General features: G+C 36.1%; 3 protein-coding genes across 5 annotated transcripts in view; 2 read left to right on the plus strand and 1 right to left on the minus strand.

Annotated features, from left to right (window-relative positions):
- Nucleotides 1-19136, minus strand: part of LOC149540894 (catalytics) — a 186231-nt gene that overhangs the window by 56489 nt on the left and 110606 nt on the right. For all 3 annotated transcript variants that reach the window (XM_089801959.1, XM_089801957.1, XM_089801958.1), the window contains exons 10-11: nt 17214-17480; nt 17016-17126 (exon numbers count right to left, since the gene is read on the minus strand). In XM_089801959.1, the coding sequence (XP_089658085.1) occupies nt 17016-17126; nt 17214-17480 (378 nt within the window). The remainder of the gene's footprint in view (nt 1-17015; nt 17127-17213; nt 17481-19136) is intronic.
- On the plus strand, nt 10114-11452 carry LOC149540895 (uncharacterized). Its single transcript, XM_089800302.1, has 3 exons — nt 10114-10352; nt 10551-10853; nt 11019-11452. Exons 1-3 carry the CDS (start codon nt 10114-10116, stop codon nt 11326-11328), a joined length of 852 nt encoding a protein of 283 aa, XP_089656428.1. The 3' UTR covers nt 11329-11452.
- On the plus strand, nt 11494-13145 carry LOC149540896 (uncharacterized). Its single transcript, XM_089801953.1, has 4 exons — nt 11494-11830; nt 11949-12172; nt 12298-12485; nt 12592-13145. Exons 1-4 carry the CDS (start codon nt 11513-11515, stop codon nt 13116-13118), a joined length of 1257 nt encoding a protein of 418 aa, XP_089658079.1. The 5' UTR covers nt 11494-11512; the 3' UTR covers nt 13119-13145.

A 19136-nucleotide genomic window follows, 5' to 3' on the forward strand; every position in this document is an offset into this window, starting at 1 on the left:
TGCAGAAAGAGCATGTTCTTTCCCACAAGGAGGAGATGGTGGCTTCGGAGAAGCAATACTATGTTGTTGCATGGCCCTCTCTAAAGCCTCAAGACATTTGCAACACCTTGAAACTAGATGTCCTTCCTTGCCACAAAAACTACAAGGATCACCTGTAAACTTCTTTGTTTTGGAGGAAGACTCACCAAACTTGGAAGTTTTACCCTTCAGAGTGGATTTTCGAGCACTTGATTTAGGAGAAGGCTTGGAGGTATTCCAACTACCTACTGAATCTGATTTGGACTTTGGTTTCTGCTTCGGCTTCCCTATAAATGTTTGAGCAACCAATGCCTAGTTCTTTGGTCTTGTTAGAGAGTCCAAGTATGAAAGCTTGGCTTGCTCCCTAGTCAACCAATCACAGAACACCTCAAATGTGGGCATGCTAAATCTAGGACCCAAAGCATTCGTTGTGGAAAGGAACATAGAAGAGAAAATCTAAAAGTTTCGCCAAAGCTTTGACGGTATCAGATAAATGCACTCCTTATCAATCTTCACTTTCCCACAACCGTGTACAACAAAGATCTCTGTTGTTTAAACCTCATCGAAAAGTCCTCAATAGAGGAAAAAGGATCTGGTACAAGTGATGAAAGCTCTACCTCAATAAGAAGTGCCTTGAACTCATTGAGGGTACCAAACAAATCCTTGAACTTGGCCTAATTATCTCAAGGGGAATTTAACCCATCAAGATGAAACTGCAAACTATCTAAAACATTCAAAGAAATCAAACCCATGGCCTCATCCATCTTACTCTTGTGTTGCATGACCTCAAAAGGCCTCTGTAAAACTAGTTGTACTTCATCTAAACAAGACTACAACCCCTTTGAACAGAGAAGCCATGTCATAGAAGCTATCCATGTGTAATAGTTATGTGGGTTTAGAGTGACTAGACAAGAGGAGGTCTTGGCCATTGTTTTAGAAGGTGCTTTTTTCTTAATAGTTCTAGTTTATCGATGTAAATGACAAAAACAATAATATAAAACACCCCCCACAATGCAAAAAACCAAACTCCAAATGCTAGAAAGCATGCGTATAAGAGCAAAAACACTTCAATTTGAGTCACATGTACCTTTGAAAAATATTGATGAAATAACAGACAATCTGGAAAGTGCTCAAGAAGAGCTTTCCGGTACTTCTTTTGGAACAAAAGACGGAGCAAAAACGAGCAAGTTCTGCCCCTTGAAATGCAGAAAGGATCATCAAACTTTGACTGAAAAACAAGTACCAAACTGGAAAAAAAATCCAAAAATTACCTTCATCACGTCCATCTTGGAATCAGCTTTCCGAAGATATCTTGTTTGCCCAAAAACGATATCGTAAGCTCAAGTTATAGCGAACAAACCACCAAGTGCTCTGTAGGCAAAAATAACTTGAAAAAACCTCCTTGGGGCAAAAGAATAAGCCCCCTCGGGGGGCACATGACCATAGGTAGGGCAAAACAGAGTGGAGCGGAGCAGAGTGGTGCGCGAGCGGCAAGCGAGCAGTGCACAAGCACAGTGGTGAATGGGTTGCAGGTGTCAGCGGCGGTGGCACAGAGGTGGAGCAGCTTTTCTTAAACTAAATGCGTTAAATTTAACGTATTTTTTAAATTTTTATTTTTTTGATAATAAAAAATGCATACTAATACGTGCAAGGATCATACGACCCTGGTAAGCAAAAGAAAAATTGCCTCAGAATTGCCCCGACTCCAAAATGAAGTGTTTTATATGGAAACAGAAGTTTTGACGTCCTCTAAATCCAACTATGAGGTCTATCTAGACTCTAAGTGGCCTAAAATTCAAAGACCCCCCTATTTCCAAAAAAAATACCCGAAAAAAGTCAAATTTGCTCTATCAAACCTATTGGCCTAGTTTTCACCTTCAAAAAAATTCTGCAATTTACAATGAAAAATCTAGTTGACTTTTTGAAATTAGGGGTTATGTGTTTTAAATTGTGTTTTCTAGATAAAACCTCTAATTTTGTGTTATCCTAATGTTGTTTGTGCCTTAAGTTTGAAAAATAAGGTTGCATTTGTTCAAATTTTCAAAAGTGCGCTAGAAACATTTGTGAACCCTAAGCTTAAAAAAACTTCATTTCTTAATTTTCGCGTAAGTCTTTCAATTTTTCCCCGCAAATCTTTTACCTCAGCACGTATTTCTTTTTAACCATGGGTTGTACTTTGAGTTAACTGGCACAATGTTATTTTGAAAATGCTTAACCTTTACGGAGTTCAATTCCTAACCGTTGATCTAAAGAAGATCAACAATAGACGTATCCTTGCATTATGAAATTGTCAGAACTTTAACCAAAGTGGGGAAGCGTAGTCGTGATACCTGTCCCTACATGTCCCGTTCACTCTTTTGAAACATTGTAGATCAAGCAAATTTCTTAACCGTCAGATCTTGAGAAGATCGACAACTGGCGCTTACCCGGATTATAGAGATGGTAGAACTTTACCGAAAGCGAGGAAGCATGGTGATGCCGCATGCAGTTGATGAGGTCATTTCTTTTGTGGGCCGCAAAAAGGAAACATGTCAAAACAACTGGAAAGTTGTCAAAACAAGTTGGCAGATTGGCGTTACCTCATTGGATACAGTTGATGACTGGATCAAAATAAAGTAGATCTTATGGAACTGTTGATCATTTGGAGATCGATGGTTGTCGCTTCCCCAAATTATAAAGGTGATCGAGTTTTAAAGAAAGCGGTGAAGTGACATTGCGACACGTGGACATGTGGGGTCAGTTGTTTCAAAGGTTGCCATGTAATGCTGAGATGGATTATGTACCAAATGTCATATCCAAATTTGCCATGGGTATTTGGAGTATGTGGAGGCTGAGATGGATTATGTACCAAATGTCATATCCAAATTTGCCAGGGGTATTTGGTGTACATGGAGGTGGATGTTGAGTTGGCTCAATGGGCCCGAAGTCTTAAGGCGAATAAATTAATAATAAGAATCTTTCACGATCGTTGATCGTTTGGAGATCGACGATCGTCGATTCCCCACAATATAAAATTGATCGAACTTTAAGCAAAGCGGGGAAGCAAGGTTTTGACACGTGTCTTGTTTCCAAAAAGGTGATGCAGCCTTTTAGTTTTAAAGCTTGATCGTCTAATTAAATTTCGCAGTGCGGCCTGAAATGTAACTATTAGAGCATTAAAACTGATCAATGTGACTTCGTGTGAGACCAATTTCCATAAGATTTCCGATTTTTCTCATTATTGAATACCAAGGTTACAAATTCTCTGTGTGGAAATATTCAGAGCTCAAAGTGCATTTTCTAAGAGTTGTGAATTATTGCAAGCAGATTTTTCAATGAAGCAAACAGGAAAATTGGGTAAGTACTAAAACTTCAGGTTAATTGAGAAATCACAGTCATATTAACATAATAAACAAGATGCCTCCACAAAGGGATTTCTCAGGAAAAAGTAGATTACCAACAAAGGGTTGTACATGAAGATTTTTTAGAGAAAATGTCACAATCTACTAATGGATCCTCCAAAGGAAAAGAATTGATACCAAAAAACCTTGGGTTATTGGTCAGCGAGGGTTTCTACGACAAGGCAAATTAGCTGAGGGATGCTGAGACATCTGTTGGGGGTTTAGAGCTATTCCGTAAGTGGTTCGTAGAAACAAAACTCAATACTCCTTTAAACAATGTATGGGAATTTGACATTGGTAGGTTAATTGTCCAAGGAGTTTTCTTTGATGATGATTTACTCGCAATGATTGCGAAGAAATATGACCCCATATCAAGGATAGTCAAAAATCATGTTAGGGATAATCTTTTTAGGGTTTCACCCGAGTTAATTAGGGAAGTTTTCAAATTAAATCCTAATCATATAGTGCATGAGAAAATTGATATGGAGGACCTACAAACAAGATATGATGCAGAAAAGGTATACTTAAGAAGAGGGCCACTGCAAGAGCATTTTATTAAGATAGGTCAATTGTCGTTGGTAACTACATACACCAAAGCCGTTGTTGAAGAAATATTTTAACCTTAGGGCTCAGGCACTCTATTTTTCCCTTTGCAAGATTTTGCAGATGGATGAGCAAAAGCATATCCAAGGATCTATTGTGTTTATCATTGCTCAGACACTACAAGATGGCATGAGCTCAATATTTGATTTTGCCACATACTTAGTAGAAGAAATTCATAATGGACTAATAGGCATAAGCAAGGGCAAAGCTGAATTACCTTTTCGCTAGTATTCCATGTTGATGTACATATGTTTGTACAAGGGTGTCACCTTTTTCTCCAAAGAAATGAAACTAGAGTTAGAAAAAGATGGAGAAAAGCTTCTTGTCCAGTTATGGAGTGCAAACATGGCATGGGAGGTCACTGATGCTAGCTTTGTCAGAGTTGATAGGTATTTCGCCTCCAAGCTCAAAATTCTACTAACTGGAGATAACCCTAGGATACCTCAATCCCTATAGGAATTAATTAGACCAAAGGATCATGCTAAAGGACTGAAGGTAAGCTACAATTGGGGGGGCATTGTCCCATATGCAGTATCTAGTGTATTCAGAGTATATGTTTTCCTTGGAAAACCACATGTACTGCCATATCAAGTGCCTTTAAAGGTGGGGATTGCAAAGCTCTTATGGCAGATAGGAGTGTTAGAAGAAAAGAAGCTGACTAGCAAGTCTAAAGGTACCCTCTTCCCTCAGATCACTATTGTTCATAATTTTGTTTTTGTCAAAAAGGGCTAGAGATATTTAGAAAAGTTTCTATATAAATATCAGATGGCCGAGTCCCATTCTCGATTCATAGATCCTGAGGGCTTTTATGATTTGTTCAAAGACAAAACAAGAGCCAAATCTCATGAACATATTGTTTACTTCCTAGAAGATGTAATCAGATATCAGTTTTCATTGCAAGAAAAAGAGGTTAGGAAAGAAAAGTGGAAGGTGTACAGTAAGGTACTTGAATTTGTAAATGCTTTTGAGCAAAAGTATAATACCCTTGCTGATAAGAAATAATGGGGTGCCAAAATGGATTTGCTTATGAATAATTTCGCTGGTTTTATGCAAACCTTGAATGAAAAGAAAGCAATCCTAACCCAAACTTATCCAGACAAGGCAATAGAGGTAGAACTAGGTTGGCCAATAGAGTAATCATATCACCGGGCCAATATACATTACAAAAAAGGGTTGGGTATGTTGTGGCCAAAAGTGTACAACCTGCTCCTCTTTGTAAGGGACAATTGTTTGAAAGCCCACGTACACCTACTACCAAAAAGCAAAAATTAGAACAAGGTTCTTCTAGGGTTGAAGAATATTCTCCCTCACAAACCCCAATCCGTATAGATAATGAAGACTCCTTAATGGAGCAACTAAAACAAATGGGAGGAGAGAAGGATATTGTCATAACTACAACAGATATAGAAGAGAGCCTAAAGAGCCCCCTGTGCCAACATTAGCCCTAACTGTAGGAGACTATCAAGGTAAAGAAATTGATCCTGTAGTGGAACAAGCATCCAAGAAATTTTTAGATGATGAAAGCTTTATAAACGAAGAGCATTTACTCAATTTTTGTGGAGAAGAAACATTAGCAATTTTGACGCTAAATGCAAAAAGATTAAAATAGAGCAACCTAATAGGCAAGACTCTAAAATTGAGGAACAGGTCAACGCTAACCTCAAAGGAATTTGCACATATAACCCCTGAAGGAGGTAGGCAGCTGCTGAAAGATTCAAGGGTTATGATATTATCCGAATGGGACACTGTCAATGCAATGATTTTTGACACAGTAAAGAAGGCAAAAAACACCTAGTTTAAGACTAAGGAAGAAGTCTTACAAGTCCATAAGGGGTTAAAGTATAGTAATGACCATCAAACCTTGGTAATATGGTCCATTCAAAAAAGAGATAAAGCCAAAATTCAAGAGGTTTCAGATTTTGAGCATATAGGCAGTCTTATGGTCTGCAGGGTAGATGAGGTAGACAGTGACAAAGTTGCCAGGATGACCAAAGAAATGGCAGATTTTGGAGTAGTTTCTGCCAAGGATAAGAACAAATTCTTGGAATTGAATAATAAATTTGAAAGGGTTTTAGAGGCATATGAAGAAAGAGGAAGGAGAATACACCATATGGAAGGTATGACTGCTCAAATGGAGAAATAATAGGGGAAAAGAAAAATAGGTGTAGAATCTAGTCAGCCAAGGATTACTTATCCTCCTCATCCTCCAGTTGCACCTTTCAACACAACTCCCATTATAGAAATGCCAAATACCCCACAGGAACCCCAATTATATATAGTTAAGGAGCTTGAAGAAGAAGAGACTAAATTATGGTCAATGCATGTGGAATTGGATGTTCAGTATGAAAACAAGATAAGAGATACAATCATGTATCCAATAGACAAGGGAGGTTCGCCTGCTTCTTGTTTACAGTTGTCAAAATTAACAGATATGTGGAATGAGCTGACAAACAATGAGGCAGTTTTGAGGCCAATTGTGAACAAATGGATCAATAAGGACAGTGATGTCACTATTTTATGTTGTTTAATTACTAGTTTTTCTTGTGAACCAATAGAGAAAACATTTGATATGACTAAAGGCCTTTCTGATTTTGACAATAAGAGAAATGTGCTACATAGGAGAATTAGTAATTATTTTTCAAAATACCTTGGTAGAAGTTTTGGGTTTTTTCCTCATGCACTCAAGGTTGTAGATTATTTAAAGAATAAAGAAGAATGGGCGAAGGAGTTAGATGAATTAATAAGCATCAGACTAAATAATGTCATAAATGAAAAGATCACATATGGTTTGCCAAGACCATTAAGGAAGTTGTACAGGTGCAGATTTTCTTTGATTCTTTCAAGAAAGATAGAGAAATTAGGAGAAGGTATCTTGAAGAAACAGCAAGAGGTATTGAGTTTCAATTGGCTAGATGATGCACTTTTCAACAAGTGGATGACAGAATTTGGTTAGACAAATCAGTTACTATCTGAAGAGGCTGAAGAAGATGTGGCCCTGGATGAATCATGAATAATTGATGCACCAGAAGAAAGAAAAGAAGATCAATTAACTGAAAAAACAGACATGGCTATGTAAACTAGTAACCTGACAAAAGAATAGCCAGTTGTAACTGTGGATATGACAGTTCGATCTGATGACTTGGAGGGAGAGCAATGAGTTGTAGTCAATTTTCAAATATCCAAACCTGATACATCATGTGCAAATCAGATGGTCCCACAGTTAGAAAGGCAACAAATACAAATAGACCAATCATTAAATGAAGCCTCTCAACAGCAAAAGGTTACAACAGAAATGGTCCCACCACAAGAAGATCAGTGACAGAGAAATTTTGTTGTAAAGTGCAAGCGAACACAAAGTTATTGTCTTCTTATGCCAGTGACAGTTTTGGCCCCTTTTGTAAAATCTTTTTGTAAGGTCAGTTGTCCTTTTCCTCTATGCCAGTAGCTTGTTGCATCTCATGCTATATAAATGAGATCCCAAGGCTAAAGGAAGGGTTCGAATTCTGTAGAATTTTAGTATGATGCTATTGTTACATTTGGTCTAGTAGTCTTTGTGTAAAATTTTGGTGATGTATTCATTCTTGCAAATCTGAGAATACATGGAGCATTGAAGGATTCAGTTGTCTAGTTTTGAGTTATTCTGAGTTATACCAATATATGTATCATTTTCAAGGAAATTTAATACAAGGAAAATTCTGCAATATCTGTGTCCCTAAATTTTGTCTCCATTCTTGTTTGCTGGTTATGTTGAGATTGAATGAGCAAGGTTCACACAATTTAATGCAACTAGGATAAGTTGTATATCAATTTGTTGCTACTTTTAATTCAAGGAATTAAGTAAGTGCTTCGATAAATTGATAGGATTTCTAGTCATATAAGAGGGATATTGATAAGAATGGGATTTAGGGTAACTGCTGATAAAAATTAATTGTAAGGCAATTAATTAGGTCAAAGCTTTACTGGGTAGACTCTGTATAGCAATGGATAAGGCATCGATCATCAGTTCAAATGCATATTGAAGAACTCATATGGTTGCACAAGCATAAATTTAAAATCAGATCAATCTTTACTTTGTTGTATGAAGAGTTGAATTGATGGTCAGCACTTGTTTGCAATAAATCTTTGTATGTTATAGTTAGTTGTTGCAACTAAGAATTATTTGTAAAACCAAGAGGAATTGTGACCAACATCTACTATAGGGGATAAGTATGATAAAAGAATATCAGTGAATGAGTGAAGTATGAAGAAAATATCAAGTATCCAATTATTTCATCCTTGAGAGGTGCACCCGCCCTAGTCCTACAGAGCCAAAAGAGTGGAGAATCCCTGAGATGCTATTGAAGTTGGTCCAGATCTGAAGAAATTCATGCTGAATATAGGAAGTAGCTAACCCTTAGACTTGTTTGTGTCTTTTGAACCCTAGTGTCAGATATTTTTGTTGCCTGGTAGTTTTAAAACACCAACAAAACCCTGATTCCTCTTTTCCTTCAAATAAGAACAAGCTACAGCAAATCTGGCTCTGATACCATGAAGGATTTGATGAGAACAAAACCATAGATCTAATAGAACACCTGCATGCAAGACCCTGTTACAAAGAAAAAAAAGACAAGAGAAGGCAAGGGTTTGGCTCTAAAAATATGCAAGAATATATTATCAGACTGAAAGAATGAACGAAAACAAATAACCCTGATTCCTAACTCTGAAGGGTTTGTAATTTTGTGGAAACAATTATAGCTTATGATATTTTTTTACTTTTCTTTGCTAATAAAGAGAATTAAAATAAAAGAATAATAATTTTTTATCTAATCTTTACCAATAAAATAAAGCTGTGAATACTACAAAATTAAAAATAATAATAAAGTACTATACTAATAAGTTAATTAATAATCATAAATAAACATATAAAATATCAATATTTTACTGATAACAAATAAATAAATAGATATAAAATATACACAAAAAATAAATGTTTTTCTGTCAATAAATACATACAGATACAAATATTTACTATTGATAAAAACTTAATAAACATAACATTTATTATTATAATCTTATAAAAAATTAAAACATAATAATAAAAAAAATATTTATTATTATAATCTTACTAAACTTTTAAAGCTAAACAAATATATAAAAATGTTATTGTAGCCAAAACCTTTGGCTGCAAATGGCCATTGCAGATGAAGTGTTTTGGCAAACTCTACATGCACAGGTCTGTAAATAGGAAGCGAATGGAGAAAACAGACAAACCAAAGCAGACGAAGACAAATGCATAGTAAAGCAAATGCACGTTGCAGAGTGAAGTAAACATAGACAACAATGGAGAAGATGAACGACTTCAGACACGACACTCCAACGATGCCAAACACAATCTTTTTGTCAATGATTTTTTTGCCCTAACCTTGCTTCAGATATGCAAACAAAGGGTTTTATTTTAGACATAGATGTGAGTATCGCCGATTAATCGGCGATACGAGATAAAATCGCGATTTTTTGGGGCCGGCGATTTAGTCGCCCCAAAAATCGCGATTTTTTTTGCAGATTTTTTCCAAAAAATCGCAGATGCAAAAAAATCGCCCACGCCCGGCAATCACATAAAGTGACGAAAAAACACGTTTTTTTCATTATGTTTTTACATTGCTTAGGGTGTTTTGGAGAGGAGAGGATAGAGAAGGAGTTCTTGGCAAGAAATAGGCAGAATCAAGTGCATTTGGAGGCCTTTTGATTCGATTTCTTCGTTACTAGGTAAGTGATTTGAATCTTTGTTTTTTGTTTTTGCAAGAGATTGTATTTTTTTTCTTGCATGTAAATGGATAAAAATACATTCCTAATTAGTTAGGAATGCATTTGATGAATGTAAGCAAGATTAAATGCATTCATTTGCATTTTTTTCCATTCTAGATCGAATTTATGCTAAAAATTTGCCCTTTTAAAAAAAATTTGAAACCCTAGCAGCTAGTTTGTTTGAATGTTATTTGGATTTCAATTTATTGGTGCTGTTATTGGAATGTTGCTTGAATTCTTTGTTTAACTGTTAACTTTGATCTTGTTATAATTTATTTATAGTTTATTTTTTAAATTTGTATGTGTAGGCAGCCCGCAGCAGTTTTAAATGGCAGACAAATGGCCATTGACTCCATGCCCCTCAGGCTACATTGGCACGAAGCCAAAGAATGCGAGAGATCAAGCATGGAAATATGCCTATGAAGCACCCGATGAACCAACCAAAGTGATTTGCATTCGATGTGAAAAAGTAATATCCGGGGGCATTTACCGGTTCAAATATCACATCGCAGGGATCTCAAAACATGATACGAATCCTTGTGAGAATACAACAGAAGAAATAAAAAGGTTTGCAAATGCCTTGCTCGCAGCTGGAGAGCAAAAAAAATTGCAAAGAGAGCGGAATAAATTGCATGTCAGGGCAGCCATAGCAGAGACCCAGGGCAGTTTCGTTGATGTTCAAGAGGAGGAGGCAGCCATTGAGAGCATGGCTGGCTCTTATCGTGGGCCGCATGTTCGCAAATAGGGTGTTTTTTCTTTCACGAGTTCCACTCCCACTCCCACTCCTACACCTCCTAGCACTTCCACACCATCAGGATCAGCAGGTGCTTCTGGGATAGGGAGCTATTTTGTGCCGAGGCACACACCTGGTGCACAACCTTCATTAGAGGCCACTAGATGGAATAAGGAGGTCCATGACCAGTTGGACAATGCACTAGCAGATTTCTGGGTTTTCAACAACCTTCCTATTAGTGTTGTTGACAGTCCCTATTGGGAGGCTTTGGCCACAGGGTTGACAGTTGCAGGAAAGGGGTACAAGTCCCCTTCTCGTTTTGTGTTGGGTGGCAGGTAAGCAAATAATTTTATTACACTCGATTTCCTTTTAATTTTTAACTTTTTACTTAGTTCTAAATTTTAATTAATTTATCTAGAAATTAGAATGTTGATTACTAAAGTCTAAATCAATTTTAAATTACTAAGAATCTAAGACATAACTAAATTTTGTTTTTGTAGGCTTATTGGAAATGTTGTTGAGAGGGCCAAAGCATTTGTTGAGGAACAGAAACAAGAATGGACCAAATTTGGTTGCACCATTCTTTCTGACGGGTGGACGGATGGGAAGAGCAGGACCATAATTAATTTTTTGGCCTGCTGTAATGATAATGTGGTGTTCCTGAAATCAATCAATGCCTCCAACAAGGTAAAAAATGCTCAGACGTTAGCATTGATGTTGGAGAACATGGTCTTAGAGATTGGCATTGAAAATGTGGTGCAAATCATCACAGACAATGCTGTTGCATATGTATCAGCAGGTAAACCGTAATTTTATGTTGCATGTGCATTGTGAATTTCACAACAAGAATTTTTAATAGTTTGATATATTTGAAAAGTTGGAAACTAATTAGTATTTGCTTTTACAATTGGCAGGAAAACTCCTACAGCAGAGGCACCCCGCTCTCTCTTGGACCCCGTGTGCAGCACATGTCCTTGACCTTCTTTTGGAGGACATGGGCAAACTTGAGTGGGTCACTCCAATTATGGAGGATGCAAGGCGGGTGACAAAATACATATACAATCACCCATGGGTCCTTAGCCTGATGAGAGAGCACACTGATGGCAAAGAAATTGTCAGGCCTGCCGTCACAAGGTTTGCAACAATTTTTTTGACATTGCAAAGCATTCTCGATAATTTGGCTTCTTTGAAGCAAATGTTTGTTTCCAAAAAATGGCTTGCTTCCACATTTTCAAAGAAGAGTGAAGGAGAGAATGTTGTGCGGATTGTGTTTGATAAATATTTTGAAGATAAGGCTGATGAAATAGTAAAGGTAACTACAAAACTTTAAGTTTTAGTTTACACTTTACAACTTTATAACATACTAAGTTTGTAACTCAAGTAAATAATAATTTTGTAACTTGTCAACTAATTTCAAATTTATATTGCAGGTGTCTAAGCCTTTAGTCGGAGTTTTGCGTTTGGTTGATGGAGACCAAACGCCAATGGGTGAACTATATGAGGCCATGGACAAGGCCAAAGAATCTGTCAAAAATTACTACAAGGGGGAAAGCATCAAATATGAACCCATTTGGCAGATCATTGATAGAAGGTGGAATAATCAGCTTCACCAACCCATTCATGCAGCAGGATATTTCCTCAACCCACGTTTTAGGTATGCTGTAAGCTCATTCTTACTCAAATTTAAGTTAACGAACACTTGAGTTCATTTTGCTTTCGTAGGGTGTTGGGTGTGTACTAAAATTGGAAGACTTATTTGTTTTTGGTTTTTGGTTTTAGGGCTGATGGTACATATGCAGATCCTGATGGAGAGGTCATCAGAGGCCTAAGTGAGTGCGTCGAAAAGATGGTAACCAGCGAGGAAACAAGAGATAAAATCATCGCTGAGCAGGAGATCTTCACTTCAGCAGGAGGCAAGGTGTTCTCCACTTCTCTCTGCAAGAGAGCAAGGCTTACACAAACCCCAAGTAATACATTTGCAAACTTCTGAATCTCAAATGCTAAATTAATATTTATGTTTCATTTTTTGTTGTCTATTAGTATTTTCTAACTTGTACAATTTTTGTGATGCAGTGGCTTGGTGGACCACTTGGGGTGCAAGCACTCCAAATCTTGCAAAATTTGCTCTCAGAATCCTATCACAGCCTTGTAGCGCATCACATTGTGAGCGCAACTGGAGTTTGTTTGAGGCCATCCACACAAAAAAGAGAAACAGGTTGTCCCAAAAGAGGATGAATGACATGGTCTATGTGCAATATAATCTTAAATTGCGCATGAAAAAGGCGCAACAAGATCCTCCTGGGCCAATCGATTTGGATGAGATAGATCCTTATTATGATTGGACGGCACGGGAGCAGGCTCCCTTATTTACACAGGAGGACATCTCCAATTTAGAGAGGGAGGCCGCGGAGGAGGCTGCGGAGGAGGAAGGGGGTGGAACTGGATATGACATCGATTTGGATGACATCGAGGAGGGCGATGATGAGGATGATGACATTGAGCTTACTGCAGAGGACCTTGACATCTTGCGCGCAACGAATGTGGAGATACCGACATCTAGTTCTATAGCTACACCATCTCCTGCATTGGCACAGACATAGACACGGGCACAAACCCTGCGGGGTTCTAGTTCTAAAGCTTTACCCTCTCCCGCACTCGCTAGTAAAGTGACTGGGAAGAGGAAGATGTAGTCCTGTATTTGACATTTGTACTTATTTGTAGTCATGTTGATGTGCTTATTTGAACTCTTTACATTTGACACTTTATTTATGAGAATACTTCTCATGTCTTGTGAACTTGTTAGTTGTTAGTAATTTACAACTTGTCACTACTTACTTGTTAGTAATTTACCGATTAATAACTCTTTTTGCATTGATATATATCTAAACATGATTGTTTCTTATGTATTGTTAGTAATTAAGTCATTAGATGCAAAAAAACATTGAATTCTGTAAAAAAATCGCATTTTTTATTAAAATTTAGTGGTTTTTTAGTTCCCGATTTTTTCCCGATTTTTCCCAATTAAACTTTTGCAGGCCTAGACGATTAATCTCCTCAGGCGATTTTTACATCAATGATTTTAGAAGCTGCTTTAGCCCAGAAATCCAAAAACGGCTTCATAAGAATATTATAACGAATTTCGACAAACTTTTTCCATTGTTTATGGGTTCGCCGAGTTTCAAACCTTAAGCCGAAATTTCGGCGGACCCTATGACTAAGTGTATATATACCAAGCCGATTGGGTATCCAAAGCAAACATTGAGAATTCATTTTATAAACATAACTCTCTTTCTGGATTCTGCTTGAATAAAAGCATAGACGGTTGCTAAGTGCAGGCAAAGAGCATATAACATTATTGCTATATCAAAGATGGCTCCTGTACAAAGTATTGCATAAAACATAATAGAATATATGAGATGGCATACTTTATTGCTATATCAAAGATGGCTCCTATACAAGGTATTGCATAAATCATAATAGAATACTTGAGATGGCATACTTCTGCTAAGTGATCACCCTGCAACTTGCAGCACATATCAGATTGTATATCAGAGACAGCCCACAGGGTAATGTACATAACTTATATTGCTAAATCAGAGCTAGCCAGTACGCAATATATATTGAATTCGATATTGTTTTCGTACTGCCAAGCACATATAGCAGTCATTGTTGTAAATGCGATAGAATTGAACTATCAGTTTTATTCCATTGTCGCATTCGGAATTAGTCATATATATTCTTTTTTACCACTACATTATTATTCATTAGTGTGTCTCCATTATTCTAGCATTTGTAATTACCAATCATATTAATATTTCATTAAATTGTTTCATAATTCACTATCATATTTCATATAAACTGCACTTTACATTTAAAACCCACGTAGTTTCCAAGTAATCTAAAAAGGGGACATTACAAATGCCGATTAGATTGCTGATTGGATCCTTTGTTTTTGGGTGAGTCCCTTGAATATTCCTGTTCAATATTCCTCCTCCTCCTTTGCTATGGTTGCCCCATATATGCCTGCAGGGGCATGAAGATCGCAACTTTTAGATTGGGTTGTGACTTTCCAGTCGCTGTTATGATTGTTATCAAATAAGTTTGTATTTTTATTATAAATGTTTACATTTTTAAATAATGATTATATATTAATATATATATTATATGAGAAGATAAATAATAATTAGATATATTACATTATTCTAATAAAAATGATGAGCTCTTCAGAATTACATTATTGCTCATTATTGTCATTGGGAAAAAATTCTTAAACTCGTCTAGGGGTAGCTCTCTCTCTCTCTCTCTCTCACTCTCATTGATGTATATAGTATATACTAATGTGTTAATTTTAATAATACATGTACTTGTTTAATCAATTGATAGTTGATCTATTATTAGACTAATTAAGTCAATCAATAATCAATATGTATAGATGCATAAATAAAAATACAATTAGTACAATCATATTTAGTGTATTAAAAATAAATATGTATTAATATTAATACAATCACTTAAATGATAATGTGGATAACATCATCGATGGATGAAACAACCTGCCCGGCCATTGCATTATAAATATTGCTGGGGAAATTAATCACATTACCACTGAAGACAAGAAACACTAAAAACTTCAGAAATCCATTTGGATCATCGAGAAGGGAAATTGAAATAACCAATCATGTGAATTGGAGCGTTGATATGGTAAAGCCAAAATTAGTAAACTCTGATCATTACAAGGGAGATATAAAGGTGTTAGGAAAGTATGGTAACCAACACAAAATACAAGAAATGAAAAGGCATGTACATATACTTTAGTAAGATAAAGATATATAAAGACATATTGATAAATTATGTCAATCTCAATATGCGTGTGTGTGTGTGTAATGTGAATCTCAATATATATATATATATATATTTTCTTGGTAATCAAATATGATATATTAAGGTTTAGCAATTTTGAAACATATTAAAGAGCTATATTTTACTAATTTTAATATGGAAGAACTAAGGAATATATTGTGGAACAACACATATATGTGGTGTTAATATTGGTAGTTGTATATGTGGTGTTAATATCGTTAGTTATATATTTAATTATAGGTCGCATTAAGCATGGTCCTATATCAGGATTATATATATGGTATTGATATTATATATATTATACATATACAGATATATATAAATAATTACAAATAGGAAATATTTATGTAACAGTAATTAGATTATGTAAAGTATTTTACGACTATCTATTTTGTAATGCAAAGAAATTAGAATGTTTATAGCCTGTCCCCTTATTCTCTTGCTATAAATCCAGGATTCGATAGATGGTGACATGGTGTCATGTAGGGAAAGGCGGAGTAAATCCAGAGAATGTACCGGTGTCAAGATCTCTATGACAAGTAAATCCCCACTCACCCCATTGATAGATGGTGTCTAGGGAAAGGTGGAGTAAATACAGAGAATGTACCGCTGTCAAGATCCCTACAACAAGTACATCCACACTCTCCTTAGGATGAATTTAGGAGAGAAGTAAGGAATCAAGGCTTAAAAAATGTTAATTACTAAATGGATTATGAATTATATACCATTTCCTTCAATTGAATTAATTTGGTTGCATAATGAGTGTTAAACATTGGTCGTTGAAAGACTCCGAGAAGGGGTCCTCATATCAAACATAAATTAGCAATGTAAATAATGAACTGCATTAAGCACTGTCTGATGATTTCAAATCAAGGGTAAATGGAAACTCCTCAAAATCTTCACACTGGTAGTTGAGGAGAAATGACTTCATACACTAAAGGATCTTCCTCTTTTTTATTGACTCTGACCAATTGTGCTGAAGTTTGCACCACTTTTTTAAAAGCACAACACATAGGCATTGACCTGTGTCAAACAACAGGTGCTGAGAATTTCAAAATAAAATTTGCAGGGTACAGGCATCTATGCACCAAAGAAAAGGAAAGTTTCAAAGGAAACAATAACATTATTGGTAAGTGAGTAGACTAGAATAGTTAGGGTCATCAGATCTCACCCTTACCTTGAGAACAGGATACAATTTATTAAGAAGTACTCACTGGACAATCAAGTTGTCATTTGTTCTGTACATACATGCAGTCCACATAGCTTATTCGCTAGCTAGACATTCAACCAGCAAGACCATAAAGACATGCATCTACATTGTAGTAGTAGTGCAGCTCGCGTCGCATATTAGAACTAGACATGATGGAGCTGAAAGAGTTTGTGTGAAGCAAGATAACTCAATGAAAATAATGCAAGCAGTTTACAAGCTTTGGATTGCACGATTTTTGGTCACAGTTAATTTCTAAGAACATAATGTATCGAGACATTCCAGAAAGATAAAAGTTATTTTTACTTCATACATATCCTGAGAGCATGGAGTAACATTTTCCTAGTTCTCCAGGATCCATTAGAACATAATTTTTGCAATGAACATTCAGAGAGAAAATACAGCAAAGTGGTAAGAACTTGAAACTCACATCACAGCCAGTAACAGGAAAATAATATTTCATCTCTTTTGGCTCAGCTTTCAGGATCTTAGAAGCCCGTGCAAAAGCTGAAATAGCAAGCCCATTCCATGCAACAATGACCTGCCCACCAAATATAAGCAAATCTTGTGCAACATATCATCAAGCAGCATAAGACTGCAACATAATCAAAAAATTCAAGGAAGATACCTTATCATCGAGGTGTGGATGAGGACGGGAGGACCTTCTTAAATAGAGTTTTTCCCTACATGTTCCAAGAATCTGAGAATAATCATCTACATTCATGCCTAATTTTGATGCCATTTCCGGGATCCCTTCACGCTCGATCAGCACATTTTTCCCATTGAACTCATTGTGAGGATCACTCATTCTAGAAAGGTCACAATTTCCAACAGGTTTTACATAATAGTGTTTCATAAAAATCTCTGCAGCCTCCTTGCCAAGAACCTCTTCTATCTATGACAAAAAAGTCATTTGTCAGCACCAACTCTTAGAGAAACAATCTGTTAACTAGAACCCATCATAAAGACATACTGCTGATAAGCACAGTGTTTGAGAGACTAAAAGTCGATATATTGCATATAAACAAATATATTAATTCACAGTGACAATAAGGTGCAGCAATTTCAAACATGAGCAACTGAGAGATTAGAACTGATAGCAGATCTTGAAAACCGCTATTACTGTTATGAATCTATTTCTTACAGTTTAAGTGGTTGCCTACTCTTGCTTTTGGGAGGTTGGTCCCCAATATTTTTCAGATCTTTGACAAAAAAATACAAGCACTATGTATTACATTGAAAGTAGAGTCAGTTGAATGATGAACAAGCCAGTATGCCTCAACACAAGCACCAAGAGATGATGCTTTGACAATTAAAATCGTCCAGTGTGAAGCATGGAAAAAGTGATGTCTAAACATAAATATCAAAGGATGTAACATTGATCATTATTGATGTGTAAAACAAGCATGGAAATTTTAATATGTGACACTAAAAATGGAAACTAAACATGGTTAAAAATGTTGATAAACAAAATCAGATAGAAAACATGTCATGAATAATATTTTCAAGAGTTCCTGGCATGAAAATTATTGCCCATCTTTGATTTTAGTGAGCACCTAGTATTTCCAAGAGTTTTGTGAGGGGAAAATGACTGCCCATCTTTGGTTTTATTGAGCACCTAGTATTTCCAAGAGTTCTATGAGAGGAGTGATGGACTAAAAGATGCTTTCTACTGTATACGATCATTTAAAACAGCAGCTTCAGTTCCAAAATGGTTTTAATTTTACTGCTTTCCCATACCTGTTTTTCTTTTAACATGTAGAATACTAAATTTCCTCCTCTTAGTTTTCAATTTTCATTTTTCATTTATTTTTGCTTTTTTAATGAAGAAAAAAATTGATATTCTCTTTATCTTTTAAATCAGTGGATATTTGCTTGAAGAAATAATATAAATAAACAAACCAAATTTTCTCATTCATTTTCTTACATAAATGACTAGTTAATGGCAGGCATAAAACATAACAACCCTGTCTAATTTCTGAAACCAAACAAGCAAAAGATCATTGTATGGTCCAATGACTTGGCAGACCAAAGACATTTTTGCCCTAGTCTGTTAGCAAGGCATGAATCGTTGTCAATAAAAGAGAGGTAACAGGTCATTCCAAGGCACAAATTGCCTCGCACATAATCGCTTTCAAAGGGAAGATACAACAGATTGACGAAGACAAGTTGTTGCTCATGCCTTATCACTGACCAAGGGACATTACAAATCTGTAATAACTAATAACCCATTCAATCGGCATATAGCACAAGGAAGGTGTCCTCACTCCAAAACGACTACCACTGTCCAACAACTGTAGCAATCACTCGGTGCAAACATTAATTAGTCCATTGGGATTATTATTAACTAATAGTTTAGTTCGATTTAATCAAGTCAATTAGTGGATATGGTTATTCGGCTATTCTTTATTAATTTGACAAGCAGAAAGAGCATCTTCATTATTGCAAGAACAGACAAATTACAATCAGATATAGTGACCAGATCAAGGCACAAGCCTCTCACATAAAATTGCATAAACCTAAGGGCCACTATTCAGAAATATCGACAAGA

Source organism: Cupressus sempervirens, chromosome 9 (assembly GCF_028749045.1).
Source record: "Cupressus sempervirens isolate cs-2001-9-10 chromosome 9, ASM2874904v1, whole genome shotgun sequence".
Taxonomy (NCBI): Eukaryota; Viridiplantae; Streptophyta; class Pinopsida; order Cupressales; family Cupressaceae; genus Cupressus; species Cupressus sempervirens.

Bases quoted from the DNA above. Each gene is read 5' to 3' on its own strand.
- LOC149540895 (XM_089800302.1), top strand. From the start codon at position 10,114: ATGGCAGACAAATGGCCATTGACTCCATGCCCCTCAGGCTACATTGGC. The intron at 10,353-10,550 runs GTTTGCAAATGC...TTCTTTCACGAG, and splicing joins ACAACAGAAGAAATAAAAAG to TTCCACTCCCACTCCCACTC. The intron at 10,854-11,018 runs GTAAGCAAATAA...TTGTTTTTGTAG, and splicing joins CGTTTTGTGTTGGGTGGCAG to GCTTATTGGAAATGTTGTTG.
- LOC149540896 (XM_089801953.1), top strand. From the start codon at position 11,513: ATGGGCAAACTTGAGTGGGTCACTCCAATTATGGAGGATGCAAGGCGG. The intron at 11,831-11,948 runs GTAACTACAAAA...TTTATATTGCAG, and splicing joins AGGCTGATGAAATAGTAAAG to GTGTCTAAGCCTTTAGTCGG. The intron at 12,173-12,297 runs GTATGCTGTAAG...TTTTGGTTTTAG, and splicing joins TTCCTCAACCCACGTTTTAG to GGCTGATGGTACATATGCAG.